Source organism: Osmerus eperlanus, chromosome 10 (assembly GCF_963692335.1).
Source record: "Osmerus eperlanus chromosome 10, fOsmEpe2.1, whole genome shotgun sequence".
NCBI classification, from domain to species: Eukaryota; Metazoa; Chordata; class Actinopteri; order Osmeriformes; family Osmeridae; genus Osmerus; species Osmerus eperlanus.
Window position 1 is genome coordinate 17,186,722 of NC_085027.1, and position 18,971 is coordinate 17,205,692.

Genomic DNA, 18,971 nt, shown 5'->3' on the forward strand with positions numbered 1-18,971 from the left:
AAAGTCGTTTGCAGAGAATTGGTGTTCTAGTCTCTCCGAGTACAGTCGTTTAGCCTCTCTCACCACCTTGCTAAACCTGTTCTTCGACTCCTTGAATCTGTCCTTGTCCCCACTCCTAAACACGGCCTCTTTCTCTGACCTCAACCTTCTGAGTTTAGCTGTAAACCAGGGTTTGTCGTTGTTGTAACCCACCCGGGTGCGTGTTGGTATAGAGCAGACCTCACAGAAGCTGATATATGATGTCACAGCCTCTGTGAGCTCATCCAGACTATTGGTATCAGTCATGAACAGCACAAGGGTTAAGTCATTCACTCGTTCTTTTCTTATTTCATATCTATATGTCATTGTCAGATCTGCTTCCTGATGACGGTGAATGTGATTGGGCAGCGAATGAACTTCCTTGTGATTATCCACGGTTGCTGGCTGGTTGCGATCATGGTGCGACGGCGGCGGGCAGCAATAGCTCAGATCTGGCCCAAGTACTGCCTCTTCCTGTCCATCTTCATGATCTACCAGTATGTTCTGTGCGTGGGCATCCCGCCTGCACTCTGCATAGGTATGTGACGTCAAATCAAGTGCACCTGAAGTATTTGAAAGTAGATGTGTGTTGATGTGACTATCTTCATGCAGACTACCCATGGCGTTGGAACAGCCAAGTCATGGTCAACTCAGCCCTCATCAAGTGGATTTTCCTCCCGGACTTCTACACCATCCCCAACTCTAAAAACCTCATAGGTCAGTCAGCTTCTCTTGGTAACACAGTTACCAAGAGAAGAGTTAAGTGTTTATAATATCCCTGCTACGATAATGTAAGTCCTGTGTATTGTTGTGTGTGTTGTCCCATGTAGCGGACTTTGCCCTGTTGATGTGTGCATCGCAGCAGTGGAAGGTTTTTGAGAATGAGAAGAAGGAGGAATGGATGGTCCTGGCTGGTGAGAACACAGACAACCCCAATCCCATGGATGGACGGCCTTTCAACCCTGCACCTAACTTCATCAACTGCAGGTACGGACAGACAGCAGGAAATTCAGACAAATTATTTTTTACTTCTCTAAAACAAATTAACTTTTTAATTTAGGGGTCTTATAAGAATATGTATTAAAATAATATGTAAGCATCCATCATTTAATTTAAATAACCACCACACTGTTTTACACCCCCCCCCTTCTCCCCCTACTCCCCCATCCCAAGGTGCTACCTGGACATGGCCAAGGTCCTGGTGTTCCGCCATCTCTTCTGGTTTGTGCTGTCTGTGGTGTTTGTTACAGGGGCCACCAGGATCAGTGTGTTTGGCCTGGGCTACCTGATGGCTTGCTTCTTCTTCCTGCTCTTTGGCACCAAGCTTCTCATCAAACCATCCCGCACACGCCTGGTCCTCTGGGACTGCCTCATCATCTACAACGTGGCTGTCATCGTCTCCAAGAACATGCTGTCTGTGAGTGATACTCACAAGGACACGCCAGCTGCTACCACCTAGCATTTTGCATTGGAAGAGTTGGCAGTAAAGACTTGAGTACAGTTTTCTCATTGTCGTTCTGTTTGTTGTCAGATCCTGGCATGTGTTTTTGTGGTGGAAATGCAAAAGGGCTTCTGCTGGGTGATCCAGCTCTTTAGCCTGGTCTGCACTGTCAAGGGATACTACGATCGTGAGTACTAGATATTCCTTCGAATTCCCTAAAGGAAAATGTGTCTTTTCAGCTAAAATAACCTAAATATATATAGAAAAGTAGAAGGGATGCATTTATTATTTGTGTGTGTGTGTGTGTTTGTCACATTTGTGTTTCCAACAGCTAAGTCGGTCAGCGACAAGACATGTACTCTGCCGGTGGAAGAGGCGGGCATCATTTGGGACAGCATCTGTTTCCTGTTCCTGCTTCTCCAGAGAAGGGTCTTCCTCAGTTTTTACTTCCTCCATGTGACTGCCGACTTGCAGGCCTCAGCCCAGCAAGCCTCCCGGTGAGCCACAGTGCCTCCTGAAGGACACTTACAGAACATTCCATACTAGAAGACAGAGCTCTCCCGGAGCCCCTTACTTTACTGGACAGTAACAGAACTGCCCCCACCGACCCCTTGAAATGAGCTCAGTAACACTGTTTTCCTAATCACTGTCGAATGTACTATTTCTAGGGGGTTTGAATTGTTTAGAGCCAGCATGATCAAAAACATGAAGTTCCACCAACAGATTGAGAAAAAGTCCCTTTCACAGCTGAAGAGATCGTAAGTATATGACCCAGCCTTTCAAAGTTGTAGATTCTGACATGTTATGTATGACTTATGAGTCGGACCGGAAATCTAATGTGATTAACTGACTGATCTACTGACAAATGAAGCTATGGGCTTGTTTACTGGCCAAGCCTAAACCAGAATGTGATCATATCTTCTTAGAATGGAACGGATTCGCTCCAAACAGCAAAAGTACAAAGATGGCCGCCGAGTGTCAGCCATCCAGGAGGAACAGTCAGGCGAGCCCCAGAAGGAGAAGAAGAGATCGAAACAGACAAAGAAATGGCACCGGCCCTGGCTGGACCACGCTACAGGTTTGAGAGTTCTGGCATACCTCGTGAACGTGTTTCTCCCTCGCTCTCTTTTTCCTTTTACACTTCCTAAACATGCTGATGATGTGTAACCATTCCGTTTGCAGTGTTGCATTCTGGGGAGTACTACCTGTTTGAGTCGGACAGCGAGGAGGAAGAGGAGCTCCAGTCAGAGGACCAGAAGCCTCAGAAACAGACGGCCTGTCAGGTTGGGACTCATGTTGGGACTCATGTTTTCTCGTCATATGAATGTGTGTTACTTGGCCTAGCGCCACAAAGATGCCTGTCATCTAATCTCCAATCTTTCTGTCACACACACAGCTGGCCTACCAAGCGTGGGTGACCAGTGTGAAGTCGGCACTGAAGGACCGACAGCAGAGACAGAGGGAGCTGAAGAGGAGAGAGAGAGAGGGGAGACTGGCCATGCGGCAGGCTGGATCACCTTTAGGTCAGTGACACGCTCAGCGACACGCAAAAGTGTACTTGCACACGTATGGTTACAAACACACACACAAGCACAGAGATACACTCACAGGTATCACACTGTTACTCACACCCACAGAGTGTCATTTGTAGTTGTATGTCTGTTGCAGGCGGAGGGGACAATGAGGTGTTTGAGGAAGGTGTTTTACATGAAGACCTAGAAGTCAACGAGGAGCAGGAACCTGAGGAATCCGGTAGGTATCACTGCAGACCCTGTCCTACCTTCACCATCAGACTCCATTTGTATTCTTGGCATAAATGTTCTGACAGTGTAGAACGTTGAACCTCAATGTCTACAGCTGTAATAGAGGTCTGGATGAGGTACTGTATAATGCCTGATTGTCACTCTCAGTTGTTGAGCTTGGAAGGTGTGATGGTGTAATGCTGTTCTACTGTGAGCAGGAAGGGGGGACATGGTACAGCGACTGCTGGATGTTCTGAGGTTTCTGCTGGCGGTGGTTCTGGCCATGGTGGATGGGATGACCCAGTGGCTCAACCTGCTGACCAAGCAGTACGTAGATACCTCCACCGTGCTTTGCAACGAACGGTACCTGCTCATCCACAAGATCAGCCAGGTAAGGGCAGTAAGGGAACACACACCACCAGCCCTGGCACACACACACATACACACTGGGGCCAGACATAATGTGTGACTGTAGCCCACCCTCATGTTCCAGTGTCCTGTGAGAGAGCCTGTGGATGATCAGCTGTCCCAAGGCAGCGAGAGCCCCACCCTGGATACCTGTCTGGACGACGGAGACACTGACAACATTATCTACACCAGCACAACCTGGTCAGTCAGTCAGGGTGGGGTGATGATTGTGATGATGACTATGATGTGGAGGGAGGATATTGGTGTTATTACGTGTTTTTTTAATTGACCAAATTAGCATGTAAAAAAAAAAAAATCTCTTTTTGAAAGGGTAACTAAAGACCAAAACGTTTTTAGTGTAACCGCTATGGTTAATACCCACATGACTTCCAACAAATATTTGCTCAAGTATTTATTTGTATTATTTGGTCCATGTTTTTCTTGCCACTAGTGGCTGAAAACCTTTGAAGAAATGTAAGAGGTGTTTGTGATTTTTTGAGGTACCGTGTTATAACACAGGGAGGGGTTATGTACGATTTTTAATGTATCACTTTCAGGATTTTTGGGACACCAAAATGAATATTGAGGGACGGGCTAAGGCTAAGGCTAACTCTTTAAGGCAGAATGATAATGAAACTATAATCTAAACACATTTATCATGCTCTCACACCTGCTTGTGTTTGTTATGCCTGCCTGTCAGTGGGTATGAGCTGGAGTTTCCTGGCGAGCCTGGCGAACTGGGCCGAACCACTCCTTACAGCGGCACCACGCTGGGTTCTGAACCCACCACCATGGAGCTAGACCAGGAACCTCAGAACCGCAGTCGCTACCGACACTCTAGAACTGCCTCAGAGCTACTCTCTGACAGGTACTGATACTGACTGTTTGGCTGGCAGACTGACTGGCTAGATTCCCTGGTTGGTATTTACTTGAATTTAGAATACACAGGTATTCGGTAGTAGCAGCATACCATAGATCTCAGACTTTTCTCTGGAGAACAAATGCTATAGATCTTCAAATGCTACAGTCAAACACAACAGATCTATCCTCCTCTCCTCCTCCAGGGCCTTCTTCATCGAAGAGCTGGAACAGAGCAGGGATTTCTACTCCTCTCAGAACCGCCTCCTCAAGCTGCTCTTTGCTCTCTACAACCTGCTGGCCGGAAACTCTGAGCTGGTCTGTTACTTCATCATTGTCCTTAACAATGTGGTGACGGCTTCAGTTATCTCCCTGGTGCTGCCCATCCTGGTGTTCCTCTGGGCCATGCTGGCTGTTCCCCGGCCCAGCAAGAAGTTCTGGATGACAGCCATTGTGTATACGGAGGTAGGCTGTGGTTTCGTATGTGGTTGTTTACCATCTACTCTCTGGATACTAAGGAGAGGTGTGGACAAGGGCTGGGTCAGGGAGGCAGTAGGAGAGAGAGAAAGACCGACTGTGACAGAGATGCGAGTCATATGTAGCTCTGTTTTAACTGACTACAAGGAGGAAACTTACTGGGTTTGGCTTCACTCCACTTCTGTAAAACAGCATTTGCTTTGTCCGCTGCCCAGACATAAACTAATTATGCATTAGCATGTTTGCTTTGATCTGATGTGTTCTGGTATGGTCCTCATCTGTAACCCAGGTGATGGTGGTGGTGAAGTACTTGTTCCAGTTCGGCTTCTTCCCCTGGAACAGTGTGTATGAGATGACCCTGAACGAGGACAAGCCCTTCTTCCCTCCCCGCATCCTGGGCCTGGAGAAGACGGACAACTACATCAGATATGACCTTCTGCAGCTGCTGGCTCTCTTCTTCCACAGGTCACTGCTGCAGGTAAGACTGACCACAGCAGTGACAGTGTAGGCCACACCTCCCACACACAATTACACAATAAAGGTACATTTGTCGGACACAATTTGTGTGTGTGTTTCTGTTTCTCAGCGCTATGGCCTATGGGACCATGAGGGTCCCTTGGAGGACAAGAGCAATAATGAGGGAGAACAGGCGAAGAGCAGTAGGAAGGAGGGAGAGAGAGAGGAGGTCTGTCCCATCTCTGGACCTAGCCTCACTGACATTGAGGCAAAACAGCTTGACCAGACCCAGAGAAATGACTCAGACCCAGGACCCGAGCCCGAGCCCGGCACCAGCTCTGTCCCCACCCAGGAGCCACCTGCCCCTCCCAGTCCCAGCCAGTCTGAGCAGGGCCCTCGGAAGAGGAGCAGTTTAATGCGCTTCCACAAGAAGAGACAACCAAGCAAAGGTCAGCAGACCATGGAAGGATGGATGGACGGAAGGATGTGTGGATGGGTGGATGTATTAATTAATACACTCTGGTGTTCTATTGTTATAACAGATTCCACAGACAGTAAGGATTCAAAGAAAAAACAGAAGTCTAAACGCAAAGAGGCAGCCAGTAAAAGACTGAAGGCCATAGGAGAAAAGATCAGACACTTCCTCATTACTGGGTATGTTCATTAGAGTAAATTGTTCTCTTGTACAGTATTACAGATGCTTCACTTGAAATGTCTAATGGAATACAATTTGGAATGTGATTTCGACTCATTTTAGCTGAGTATGATTTAGCAATGTCTCTCCCCTGCAGCGCTCGCAGTGTGTATAAGCCAGTTCAGGGCTTCTTCTCTGACATCCTGCATGCAGAGTACCAAGCTGCTACTGACGTCTACGCTCTCATGTTCCTCACCGATGTCATCGACTTCATCATCATCGTCTTCGGCTTCTGGGCCTTTGGGGTGAGAGACATTTTATACAGCTCTGGGACCTCAGGTGGACAGCCACACCCTGTGCACTAACATCTCTGGTATTCTCTCCTAGGGCTGCCACAAAACTTCAGCCATCTTGTATTTTGTATATCTTCTATTAACCGTCCATCTGTGTCTGTCTTCATCCCTGTATTGGAAAACCCCAATGCTTTACTGTGTGCAGTGGAAAATACAGTGCTTGTTGTTGAAACAGAGTGTACTGTGTGTGCCTTATTGTTGAGCAGTCCTTAATCTAGCATGCACCTGGAGGGAGACAACCATAGCTCTGTGTGTCCATGGTACCTGACTGGAGGGGGACCCTCATGACCTTGTATATGGACACAGCACTAATTTGTCTAGACACGGGCAGAGCATTGAAAAGACAACAAAGAGAAAGGCTCAATTCACATTGGTTTAGAAGCATCTTTGCTAATGATTGTATGTTCCTAGCTTGCAAGCTAATACAACCCAAGAAAGACAACTCTAAATTAACTGCCTTTTTCATAGACACATTTCCACCAAAATCCCTTTTCAGAAACACTCGGCAGCAGCAGACATCGCTTCCACCCTGTCTGAGGACCAGGTTCCTGAAGCCTTCCTGGTAATGCTGTTGATCCAGTTCAGCACCATGATCATTGATCGAGCTCTCTATCTGAGGAAGACCGTCTTGGGGAAGCTGATCTTCCAGATCTTCCTGGTGTTGGGCATCCACCTCTGGATGTTCTTCATCCTCCCTGCAGTCACTGAGAGGTAGGAAAGGGCGAAGGTCAACCATTGGACTGTGACTGGGTAGTACTGGGGAAAAATACTTTTACAATACAATACAAAAATACACAAACATCAGATACATGATTAAATATAGATTTGTGTTGATGACCAATTCCAAATATAGAAGATTGGACCTTCCCATCTTTGTCCAGATAAACTGTGTAATCTGCCTATTTTTCACAGATGTTTGGGAAGTTTATCTTCATTCACAAATACATATCTCCTGTTTTGAATTCAGTTGGTGTTTTCTTTGTCCTTGAAGAACAGTGAGCTGATCTCAGCTCCATTTAAAAATTATGTTCTCTGTCATCCAGCTCTCTCCACTATAAACTTCCAGGTTATTGTTTTCTCTGTGAAGAAACAAGGTATTTTGTATGTAAGGTATTTTGTTTCAACTCCTCAACGATTTTAAGCTCAAATTCAGCTTTTTAAATGTCTTAGCAGTGTCAGAGTATATAATGTGACAAATTCCTCTCCACAAAATGTCATTATGCCAACAGAAAGTTGGACATTGTTAAACTGACGTGTTTATGTCAGTCACTTAATCCATGTGAATGGCACATGTAAACAAAGTTTAGTAGTTTGCTCACAGAACAGAGGCCCTGCGAAATCTACAACGGTCCAGGCAGTGGTGTTGAAATCTGTTGCCCAGTGTGATCTTTTCTCCTATGGCCTTCAGTCTTTTACTGGCTGCCTCTTTGCGTTTAGACTTATGTTTTTCTTTGAATCCTTACTGTCTGTGGAATATGTTATAACAATAGAACACCAGAGTGTATTAATGAATACATCCACACATCCTTCTGTCCATCCTGGACAAAACATCTAAGCCTAGATTAGACAGGTATTTACAATTTGTTTAGTTAACTGTCTTACTTTTATTATCCAGAACTTCTTCTCCAAGTGCCTTGGAAACCGGAATGCATTACATCTTTGTGACTTTTTTTTAACCTATAATTCAAAAAGTTTTGTTTAGCAGAGAGCATGCAAGGATGTTTTGCTCAAAGCTCTAGAATCCCATTTGGATTATGCTGCCTATTCCCAAAGGAAAAAGCATAGAGTTTAGATTTTTGACTTTAGCTAGTCTTTAGCATAGGAGTGGTGGGGGCAGGGTGTCTCCCAGCCAACACAGCAAGGGGAAATAAACACTTACAAGAGCATTATCAACTGAGCAAATACATTTGGCAGAACGAGACTGAATAAAAGTAACCCAGAGTCTAAACTTGACACACCAAACCAAGCGAATCACAAAGGGACGAGGAGTATCTGAACTTGCTTGATTTCATTACAGTTCCTCGATATCCATTTGTCTACTGTCCGACACCACTCCATTGAGGCCAAACTGTGTATGTGAATTTAACATTTGTCATGTAGCTGTCTGATTGCCCTGATGTCAGTAGTATGGATAGGGTTTAGCAAATTGTTCTTGTCGACTTTTGTAACTAAATCCTAATGGCTAAATCACTTCTGTAGTAACTTGATAGCATAATTGTTTTGTCTTAACGTTAAACCAGCTACTGCAGTAGCTGCTGCCTCTGTTAAATAATAACTGAACTTGCTTGTCTTACTGTCCTGACATAGAAGAATTCTAGTGGCACTGTGTAGATTTGAATAGTCAAGAGATGGCGGTTTCAATATAATTTATTTAGCTTGTACAAATTAAGAATTAACAAAGTACTTTGTGTTCAGTCATAACGAAGGAGGTGCTAGCCACAGATCGTTTGCAAGAGTGATAGCGAACATCCATAAATGCTACCTTATATAAACTTTAGATCAAAGGGTTCTTCTGATGGTCAATCAATCAATATAGCGGTCTCTGTGAATGGTCAGCACTGCTCAGTGACAGTTTGACTCCATACCAAGTGTCCCACAGTTCTTTGATGTGGCATCTCTCCCCAAACCAGTAGATACAAAAGCCACAGGAGTTCACCAGTCAAATGGTCAACTGTCCTTTGTGTGGACATCTTCAAACAAGTATTTAATTAACACCACCCATGCAACAGGAAGGGTCAGAGCAGCTTGATCAGTTCATCTATCTTAAACTACTCCCTCAGATCACAATAACAATACAATTGAATCCACATTGTCTCCAGACCAACTGTCTCATCCTCCCCAGTTGTCATAAACTGCAAATGGCATCTCTACCAAATGGAGTTGAATCAACATTCATTGTATCAAGCTTCTTAACCAACTTTAAACTTCTCTTAAAACACATTCCTTATATATAAAACACATACATTATAACTGTATTCTAAATTTCCACCACAGTCCCCTAAAGGTTTTCCATACATTACAATCACAAGTGTTTTTCTATGACCAGTTCTGGCGACTTTACTGTGAGTCTATGTCGATGGAGTAGAGCGTCCTAATGAGCCTGTTTCCGCGCTCTTCTAACTTCGGTTCTCCATGCATTTACCAAATATGTATGATAAATTGCCCTTGACACATCATCCTGTAGCTGGTCCAGCTTTATAGAAAAGTGATCAGATTGTAACATATGTTCCAGGTATGAGTTTCTTCTCTCTCTCTTCCAGGATGTTTAGTCAAAACTCGGTGGCCCAGCTCTGGTACTTTGTCAAGTGTATTTACTTTGGCCTCTCAGCCTATCAGATCCGCTGTGGGTACCCCACCTGTATCTTAGGCAACTTCCTTACCAAGAAGTACAATCACCTCAACCTCTTCCTCTTCCAAGGGTGAGTCTGTCCCCGTGTCTATTCAGCTCTCTCCATGTAGTCTGACTGGTGGGTAACCATAGAAACAAGTGTATGACTGATTTTTGAATGTTTTTCTGAATGTTCTAAGATTCCGGTTGGTTCCATTTTTGGTGGAGTTGCGTGCTGTGATGGACTGGGTCTGGACCGATACCACTCTGTCCCTCTCCAACTGGATGTGTGTGGAGGACATTTATGCTAACATCTTCATCATTAAGTGCAGCCGAGAGACAGAGAAGGTGACATACACTTGTTATCAGTGCTGTAGGAACCAGTTATGCTACTTGATGATACATGATAATACCTCAGTGGTTTGAATAGCTGCTCCCCCTGTCCCCTCAGAAATACCCCCAGCCTAAAGGCCAGAAGAAGAAGAAGATTGTCAAGTATGGGATGGGCGGGCTCATCATTTTCTTCCTCATTTGCATCATCTGGTTTCCGCTCCTCTTCATCTCATTAGTCAGATCAGTTGTGGGCGTGGTTAACCATCCTGTGGACGTTACAGTCACTGTCAAACTGGGAGGGTATGAGGTAAGATCATACCCTCCCCCTTGGATGGCATTCTCACAAGATCCAATCTTAATTAATAACAACTGCCCCAATGACAAATTCTGGTTCTGAATGTCTCTTGTCCCTGTGTAGCCTTTGTTCACCATGAGTGTCCAACAGCAGTCCATCCAGCCCTTCACAGAGAAGAATTACGACACCCTCACCACTGTTTTTGGAGACAACGCTGTATGTAAACCTTTTAACCCAAACCTTCCTTTAGAATTTGCTTCTAGTGTTGTGTGCTGGAATCAACCTGTCAATAGCTGTTATTCTGGTTGTCCTAGCTAACACAGTATTTAGTTGTCGCCTTGATAGTCTCTCTGCTAGCTCCACAGGTTACTTTAGCTTTGTGACTAGCTCCTTGGTTTTCTTGGTTGCTGTCCAACCAACCAGTTACTGGATGTACATGGTTATGTTGTTGATAATTCTCCTACTGTTTATGTGGGCCCTGCAGGTGGCTATGCAGTTCATCACCCTATACAGCTATGAGGACATAGTAACAGCCAAGATTGAGGGCAGCTCAGGTTCTGTGTGGAGGATCAGCCCGCCCAGCAGACAGGAGGTCATCAAGGAGCTGCTGGCCAGCCCTGTAGACATGACCTTGAGGCTGGCCTGGACCTTCCAAAGGTGTGTGTGTGTGTGTGTGTGGAGGCAGGGGTGAGCGAACTTGGACTTTTAAGATTTTATCCTTAAACATCTGTGTTTGTGTGTCTTAGGGACTTGGGCAAAGGTGGCACAGTGGAGCACACTTTTGATAAACACTCCATTGACTTTACGCCTGGCAACCCAGTCAGAGCAGACCTGGCCTCTCTGCTTGTAGGGAACCGCACAGACCCAGTGTAGGTTTGACTTTTAATATTTGGCATGTGTCTGTATATACCTGTGGCGTGTGGTCTGTTAAGGCAAGACAGAATAATAAAAAGCGATACAAGAATTAAGGAAAGAAATTCAATATCAAATTTTCAAGACTGTACATTTATAAAAAGGATGCAGAGAATAATTTTGAAAAGAGTGACAGAAGCATAGAAAGAGTGAAGAGAAAAATGTAAGAATGGATGAGATATTTTCATAAGAATAGTTATAGAATGATTGCAAGAATTATTTTCATAAAGGAGTGACAAGCGATGTATGGATGGAAAGAATATAATTTGAAAAAGTAAAGAGATGAAGAGAAAAACTAAAAAATAATGGTTTTGTTCTGGAATTTAAAAAAACTAAAACCCCCACATGGAGATTAGAAATCTGCATTCTCATTTCATCCAGGCTCCACTAGCTATAGGTGGGTTTTTGGGGGCGTATAATCCTGATATACTGTATTTTGTATTATCCTAGACGTGTGCCTCACATGTTCCCCAACTACATCCGAGCCCCCAACGGAGCTGAAGCCAAGCCTGTTAGCCAGCTGTATGAGGGTAAGGATGATGGGGAGAGGGTGGAGGAGAAGGACATGCATCTATGACTGATGTGATTAGAGTTATGTGTTGGAAATGTAATCGTCAGAAATATATATATTTTTTATGGATATAAATCACACATTTGTTTGTTTACAATTTCCACCAGCTGACGAGGAGAGCTTCCAGGACGTGACACTGTCTCTGAAGAGCGACCGGTCCCTGAACGGCAGTGGGAATCAGGAGTGGTGGGACATCAGCATTGCTGACTGCCTCCCCACCTCAGATAACTGTGGTGTCCTGCCTATGATCATCTTCAATGACAAAGTCAGCCCACCTAGTCTGGGCTTCCTTGCAGGATATGGGTAAGGATTCTATTCTTAAGAATATCCAAGCTGTTAAATGGAACGTTTAGGGTAAAGAGGTTAGTTCTGATACTTTTCCATCTGAGAATGTGCTGTAGTTCACTCCTGAATCTCCTGCTTGCAGAATCATGGGTCTGTACGTATCAGTGGTGCTGGTGATTGGGAAGTTTGTGCGTGGGTTCTTCAGTGAAATCTCACACTCGATCATGTTTGAGGAGCTGCCCTGCGTGGACCGCATCCTGAAGCTCTGCACAGACATCTTCCTGGTCCGGGAGACTGGAGAGCTGGAGCTGGAGGAGGAGCTCTACTCCAAACTCATCTTCCTCTACCGCTCACCAGAGACCATGATCAAATGGACAAGAGACAACCAAAGAGACCGGGACCGACACTAGCCCTCTGTTTGGCTGCTAGGAAGCTGAGCCAGTGCACCTCTATCTGGGGCTCGGTCTTCCACAGCACTGGACCTCCCTGTAGAACTGACAGTTGCGCAAACCGACAGCTGTCTTTTCTGGCTCTGGTAACCCCACTGTGAGCTACCTCCTCTCTTGGTGGCCAAGTGCAAATGTAGGGGTGTTAAGGTCATAGTAATACAGTTTTGATACTGTTTAACTGTCTGTTGGGCCTCCGTACAGTCTGTTATGGCTGACTTGTAGACAGTTGACTTTAAATGCAATGGCTATGTTGTCTGAACCATGCCTTCTAGAAAATGAAATTAGTTAGAAACATTACCTTCTGCTATTGAACTGGACTGTGTCCACCAGCATTGAGTCAAACACAATTCCCTCTGAAGAAATCCTACTGCTCACACTCTGTGAACCAAGATCCCAATGTGTTGGATATCAACAGGTCTGACTAAAGATGACAGATGCTTAAAATAGACTAAAAGCACCAAGCAGTGTCTAACGCTATATTATAGTACATATTCAGCTAGAGCTTTACGTTTTACTGAAAATTGTTTACAAATTGAATTGCAAATGAGGAGGGCTTAAGACTGACACGACTTGAAAACACTTTTGTGGAGTTAGTTGAATTTACATTTCTGTTATGTTAAGTACAGGAACTGTTCGGCTAAGAGCTGGATTCATACTGAATGTCTTACAATTATGACAATCCCTACCACACCTATATACTGGAATACCTTCATGTAATATCTTCAAGTATAGGTTGAATATATGAAATGGAGTGACCATCATAGATTCAACCTAGATTCAAGTCAGGAAAACACTGCTAGAATGTATTGTACAATTGTGACACTATACTATTCTTAAAGACTGTTGTCATTGTGCCTTAATTTTTTTGTCCAGCTGTATGTTGCCACCAAATGCACACATTTCTATGCACAAACGTAAGTGTCACAAAGACTACACATTTCTATGCACAAACGTAAGTGTCACAAAGACTACACATTTCTATGCACAAACGTAAGTGTCACAAAGACTACAGTAAAGTCAAATATATTGTTAGAGGTTCACTTGTGTCCTACATATGGGCTATGGTATGTTCCTGTGACCATGTAGACTCACTGTCATGCACCATGTAAAAAAATTACCTACATTTGTTTCCAACACAATGTGATTCTACTACTAAACCAATGAAAAGATTGTTTATTTGTACAAATAAATGACTGTTCTTATTCCTGCAATACTGAGTAGGATGCACTGGATCATACCAGATGATTATTGAACAGTCACTCATTTATTGAAAGCAGCTTTATTATTTTGAAGGCAGTTAAAATACTGATATCACCCAGCCATTTCAGCCCCATGGAGCAAAACCTTCAAATGAGACAGAATGAACACAAGACCTAAAAACAATAACGGTAGCATGATAGTAAGTAGGCAGGAGGTTAACATCAGGACAGATCTTCCTCATTTTTTTCCAGCAGAAACTCGCTGATTTCCTCCTTCATCTTAGACCTATACAGAGATCAAACACAAACAGGTGGGGTTTAATGGGAAAACAAAGTTATGGGTAATGTCGCAAAATAAGCGACATTACATCGGGTCCCAGTCGAGTGACTTGGACAATAATTATGTAGTCCAACAGTGTAAGAACTTATGTTGTCAATTACTGGTTTTAGCAAGGGTTTATGTATAAATTGAACAATAATGTTACAATAGGCAAACCATAGTGATCTATATGAGCAGAGTCCATCTGTTGTAACAGGACCTTACCTTCTCTTCCTCCTCTCAGCCTCTGACAGGATGTATTGTGGCAGAGTGTCTACAGACATCTAGAGTACCAAGAAACTGACCACTGTCAATTTTTTTCAAAACATAAATCTTTTGACAGCAACAGGCTGACAGACGACAGCATTGAGGTTCTCTGCTTCCACGTACCATGTCTTTGACGGTCAGCCTACAGCTGTAACACAACAGGCTCTTCACATCCACATCTGGCAACCTGAAAAAGCAACATCTGATTAGCAGAGTGCTGGGGTCAAAGAGATGTCAGAGTAGTCAGCTCTGTGAGACATACTGACCTGGAGGAGGAGCAGCAGACTTCCCCAGAGCCACAGCCCTCCCTCTGGGAGCCTGCCGAGGAGCAGCACTGGCCTGGTGATACAGGAGACGACCCTGAGACTGGGGCTGGAGGTGACGGGGTCAGACCTGGGTCCTTCCTCTGAGAAAGCTGCTCTGAGATCAGAGTGGCCTGGAAGGCTGAGGCCTCTTCTACAGAGAGAGGGAAGAGTCCATGCCAAGACAGTGAGCCATTTTTACACTCTGTATTAGCCTGCCACTACAATATCCATTCAGATAGTGTATTTATGGCATGGCCAAGTAAGCAGGTTCTCTAGGAGAATGTGGAAAATGTGACTCACCCACAGTAGTGTCCAAGGCACACATACATAACAGGCATTTGGCAGTGTGGTCCACACAGGAGGTCTGATGGGGGCAGGCTGTGTGGAGCTTCTCACCGGTCCTGTTAACATACAGGCACGTATCAGTATCAATTTAAGATCATCCATCATTCTCATCATGATGCTGATGGAAGTATAGCGACTAAGGTGCACTGCCAAAACTAACCGGTAGATGGTGCTGACGGTGGCAGGGAAGTCAGCCTGAAGTTTGGTAACAAAGCTCTCCGTTAGTCGCTGGATGCTGGCCTTGTCTGGTACCTGCACAAGTACAAATAATACTTTCCACATGTTAAGACAGATTCATGATGAAGATTTCACATTTTGTATCTACAATACGGACACACCCTCAACCTTATCCCACAGAAGGCCTGTGGAGATTACCAGTGTTTTATTACCCAGAAGAGGTAACATCTGCCTTTGTCTCTCCCATTTCTGTATCAATTTCTGTCCCCCCCCCTCCGTCTCACCTTGGTGTCAAGAGCAGGGATGAAAACAGTAGGGACACCAAACATGCGGTTGTAGAAGGCAATCTCTTTAGAAGAGTAGTCTCTCATGGGCCTGACAAGGACCACATCTCCATAGCGGGTGTCTGAGAATCCCTGAATAGGCACGCGCGCACACACACACACACACACACACACAGAGAGAGAGAAACCGTATGATACAAGCACAATATATTTGCAGTATGTCTCTGTAAAGGCCAACTTGATTTGTAAACACAGAGCCAAGTGATGTTAAAGCTCTACGTGCTAGACCAGTGTTTCCCCTACCATTATATTAGGGGGGCACCCCCCCCCCTGGAAGGTCAAGTTAATAATGAAAAAATTAATTTAAAATGTTTTATTTTATATATATATATATATAGCGCCCGATCACAAAATAAGTCATTTAAGGTTACCTTTCCTATAAAACAGGTCTGTAGCTTGCTCTTTTATTAAACAAACTAAATGGCCTTATGTTATTTATCTTATTTACACAACTTGTGTCATTTCTGTCTCTACATGGTCGCCCCCCCCCCCCCCCCCCCAAGCTGTAAACCTAGGGGAAACACTGTAGACTAAGAGCTACGTGTATGTCTCCCTCTCCTCACAGTGTCCATGGCGAGGGCGGAACCTCGTCCCAGAGAGATGCTGCTGAGCAGCCTGACAGCCAGACGGGTGCAGCTGTCCCCCAGCATGACCTTAGAGAAGCCTTCTGACCTGGCTACATACAAGATCAGGTGATGCCTGGGCACAGACAAACAGCACGTTATTTACACTAAACAGCACTTCCAGCAGTCATGTGTATGTTATATGCACAAGCTTGATATATTTCCAAAGCAATACAACAAACATGCATTACATGTGGAGTATAGGCAAACAAAATTATTCTAAACGCAAGAGACCCTTGAAGAACGTTTACTACATTGTGCATGTGCAATGTGTTGGCATGAGCTACTCATACAACATCCTGCTAGCCGTTATATTTGATACTGTAACCTGAGGGTCTGCAGCATATCTTCTCTGGCTGTCAGAGTCTTAATGGACGCAAACAGCCTCTGCAGTGCCTGGCTCTGGGCAGAGTCAGGTGTGGCTAGGGCAGGGTCCCTGATCTTGCCGTCTTTTAAATTGAGATGTGATAGGTCAACCTGGGGATGGGCAGGGCCTGGGCTCTGGTGCTGGTTTTGGATGTACTGGTCCACTCCAGCTTTGTAGCTCCCCCCAGCCCTGTCTGTGGCCGGTGTCCCAACCTCTAGGACTGACATGGGCAAACTGAGAACCTAAAGCAATGGAAGCCACAATTGTTTTAACATTCCTGCTCCTTCCTCGATGGATATGTTGATAGTCATCATAGCTGCAAACATATAGCTGCTGAATGCTGTTATATGGACTTTTTGAATTTCAGTGTTGATTAAAAGCTCACCTGCTCTAATGGGACTATGTAGTAGGGGTAGCCAGTAGCTTTGAAGACAGCCTCCAGCGGGGATACAAAGCTTGCCCTCTCTTCCAGACTCTGGCCAGTAGCTCCTCCCTCTGGTAAAAGAAGCACCACACCAAAATTGCATAAAGATCACACACAGGCATGTCACTTACCAGGGGATCCTTTTAAACACCCCAATTTCAACCTTTACCGCATTACAATTCATAGGATAGATGCAATTCTCTGTGACACTTTGACATGCCCAAATGTGTTAACCCTTGTGTTATCTTCGGGTCATTCTGACCCATCAGTCATTGTGACCCACCGTCGTATTGCGACAACTTTACCGCATACAAAAACAAAGTGAAGCATTTTCTTTTAACCGTTGGGCTGTCTCAGACCCCCCACATTGCAAAGGTTAAAAGAAAATTATTTTAATTTGTTTTTGTATTGGGTAAAATTGGGTAAACACAATGATGGTTCATTATGAACCTTTGGGTCATGTGACCCGAAGGCAGCACAAGGGTTAATAATTATAGCTAGGTGGTTAAAAATAGAAACAATGGAGAGCAATCATCTTCAATTGATTTATCAATACATTTTCAAAATGTATTGATAGACTTGTCAGAATCAAAGCCAGGACCAATTTAACCAACTCCCCCCAAAAAAGGTTTTAGTGTTTAGTTTCAGGAAATAAGGCAATGTTGGATACATTAATTAATGAACAAGCTGCACTACTACCCATTGGTGGGGTAAGTACTAAACTTTTAATCATACATTTAAATGCATTATTATGTTGACAGTGCACTATTGATTACCATCAATGTAGACAATCCCTGGAGAGAATCTCAACTTCTTAGATGCTTCTCGACTCAAGCCCTAACAGACAAATACGATTTCATAGACATAAAAACTATAGAATTTGAACACTGTAGCAATAAGAACCAAGATTGAGTTGGGGAACATGTGGATCTAATGTACATTAGGTCCACATGTTCCCAGAGATTTACTGACCTACCTCCTGAACTTGTGCCAACATGGAAAAAGATGATGGCCCTCCAGATATAGCAAGGAGCACCTACAACAGACGGTCACAACTCGGATTTGACATGCATTATGGTTACCACTACAGTTGTGGAAAGCACATCAGATAAAATCATTCTACCTTCTCCCCAGGAAATATTGTACGATTTTTCCCCAGCATGGCCCGAAATTTGTGTACAAAGTACTCCTTGAAACAGTCCCTGGTAACAACGAGAATTACCATTACGAAAAATATTCAATAAACCCCTTGGATGAGTCTAGAAGTGAAAATAAACTGGTTGAGGTACCTGCAAAAGGCATCTCCAGCTCTGATAAGCAATACTGCTGTGGAGTGTTTGCATTTCATACACTTTTTAGAGAGACTGAGAGAAAAAACACAGTGTGTTGGATACATGAAAAAAGGTTAATCATACAGAGCCTGCTAGCAAATGCTACTGGACGGCTTACCAAGGGGCTTCTCTATGTTCCAGTTGTCCATTGAATTCTTTATCGTCAACCTGGCACATGGTCAATTTGCTTACAGATTTGAATGCTACTTGGTAAAACTATCATTAGAACTTGGATAAAGTAATTGTTTTTACATACATTTTTAAAGAGCTAGTCTACGTGCGCCATAATTAGCTAGCTAGCAAGCATTGTTAGCCATCAATCAGTATTTTTAAATCTCTGCCCTTTTACAGATACCACCTGAAGCGTATACGCACAATGTTTTGCAGCTATGTTTTGAGATACGCTTGAATGCCAGCTATTTCCCTAGACTACAAATGTGCAATGCCAGTCTGCTGCAAAATGTTGACAGCGATGCGCATGTTGATGACGTAATTCGGTTCGCGCTCCTGGAGCCGAGTGCACCAGCTGGGCGTACGCCTGGGTGTGCGTTCACACTGCAGCGTTTTTTAACGCTCTGCATCGCTTGCCTTCCCACAGTACACCACGCTCGGGGGCGTGTTAGACAAGTTAATACAGAGTTGTAGTTCTCTAAGGTCACTGTTGTAGTCATGGCCAAGCGTGCAGATTTGGGTTAATGTACTCACAATAT

At 44.3% G+C, this 18,971-nt stretch overlaps 2 protein-coding genes across 5 annotated transcripts in view; one reads left to right on the plus strand and one right to left on the minus strand.

Annotated features, from left to right (window-relative positions):
• The window catches only part of piezo1 (piezo type mechanosensitive ion channel component 1 (Er blood group)), a 64,055-nt gene extending 50,643 nt beyond the window's left edge, over positions 1-13,412 (plus strand). For 2 of the 3 annotated variants that reach the window (XM_062471877.1, XM_062471878.1), the window contains exons 22-50: positions 352-556; positions 631-735; positions 849-1,005; positions 1,192-1,435; positions 1,550-1,646; positions 1,791-1,956; positions 2,128-2,217; positions 2,386-2,537; positions 2,642-2,742; positions 2,856-2,982; positions 3,128-3,211; positions 3,420-3,592; positions 3,695-3,810; positions 4,310-4,477; positions 4,674-4,932; positions 5,234-5,422; positions 5,531-5,849; positions 5,943-6,054; positions 6,192-6,339; positions 6,884-7,098; positions 9,648-9,806; positions 9,916-10,063; positions 10,167-10,355; positions 10,467-10,559; positions 10,828-11,000; positions 11,090-11,212; positions 11,706-11,785; positions 11,934-12,129; positions 12,254-13,412. In XM_062471877.1, coding sequence (XP_062327861.1) covers positions 352-556; positions 631-735; positions 849-1,005; positions 1,192-1,435; positions 1,550-1,646; positions 1,791-1,956; positions 2,128-2,217; positions 2,386-2,537; positions 2,642-2,742; positions 2,856-2,982; positions 3,128-3,211; positions 3,420-3,592; positions 3,695-3,810; positions 4,310-4,477; positions 4,674-4,932; positions 5,234-5,422; positions 5,531-5,849; positions 5,943-6,054; positions 6,192-6,339; positions 6,884-7,098; positions 9,648-9,806; positions 9,916-10,063; positions 10,167-10,355; positions 10,467-10,559; positions 10,828-11,000; positions 11,090-11,212; positions 11,706-11,785; positions 11,934-12,129; positions 12,254-12,521 — 4,656 coding nt within the window. In that variant the 3' untranslated portion in view covers positions 12,522-13,412. The remainder of the gene's footprint in view (positions 1-351; positions 557-630; positions 736-848; positions 1,006-1,191; positions 1,436-1,549; positions 1,647-1,790; positions 1,957-2,127; positions 2,218-2,385; positions 2,538-2,641; positions 2,743-2,855; positions 2,983-3,127; positions 3,212-3,419; positions 3,593-3,694; positions 3,811-4,309; positions 4,478-4,673; positions 4,933-5,233; positions 5,423-5,530; positions 5,850-5,942; positions 6,055-6,191; positions 6,340-6,883; positions 7,099-9,647; positions 9,807-9,915; positions 10,064-10,166; positions 10,356-10,466; positions 10,560-10,827; positions 11,001-11,089; positions 11,213-11,705; positions 11,786-11,933; positions 12,130-12,253) is intronic. The other variant, XM_062471879.1, reaches the window with a different exon arrangement.
• A 393-nt stretch (positions 13,413-13,805) lies between these two features.
• On the minus strand, positions 13,806-18,757 carry ctu2 (cytosolic thiouridylase subunit 2 homolog (S. pombe)). 2 transcript variants are annotated; one of them, XM_062471914.1, is made up of 15 exons: positions 18,380-18,757; positions 18,220-18,294; positions 18,054-18,132; positions 17,907-17,966; positions 17,707-17,767; positions 16,892-17,001; positions 16,468-16,748; positions 16,080-16,215; positions 15,457-15,588; positions 15,156-15,247; positions 14,951-15,051; positions 14,612-14,801; positions 14,469-14,532; positions 14,304-14,362; positions 13,806-14,045 (listed from the first exon to the last, which is right to left on the minus strand). In XM_062471914.1, exons 1-15 carry the CDS (start codon positions 18,436-18,438, stop codon positions 13,982-13,984), a joined length of 1,563 nt encoding a protein of 520 aa, XP_062327898.1. In that variant the 5' UTR covers positions 18,439-18,757; the 3' UTR covers positions 13,806-13,981. The 2 variants fall into 2 exon arrangements, with proteins under 2 accessions (XP_062327898.1, XP_062327899.1); XM_062471915.1 differs by lacking the exon at positions 17,707-17,767.
• Between the last annotated feature and the right edge of the window lie 214 nt (positions 18,758-18,971).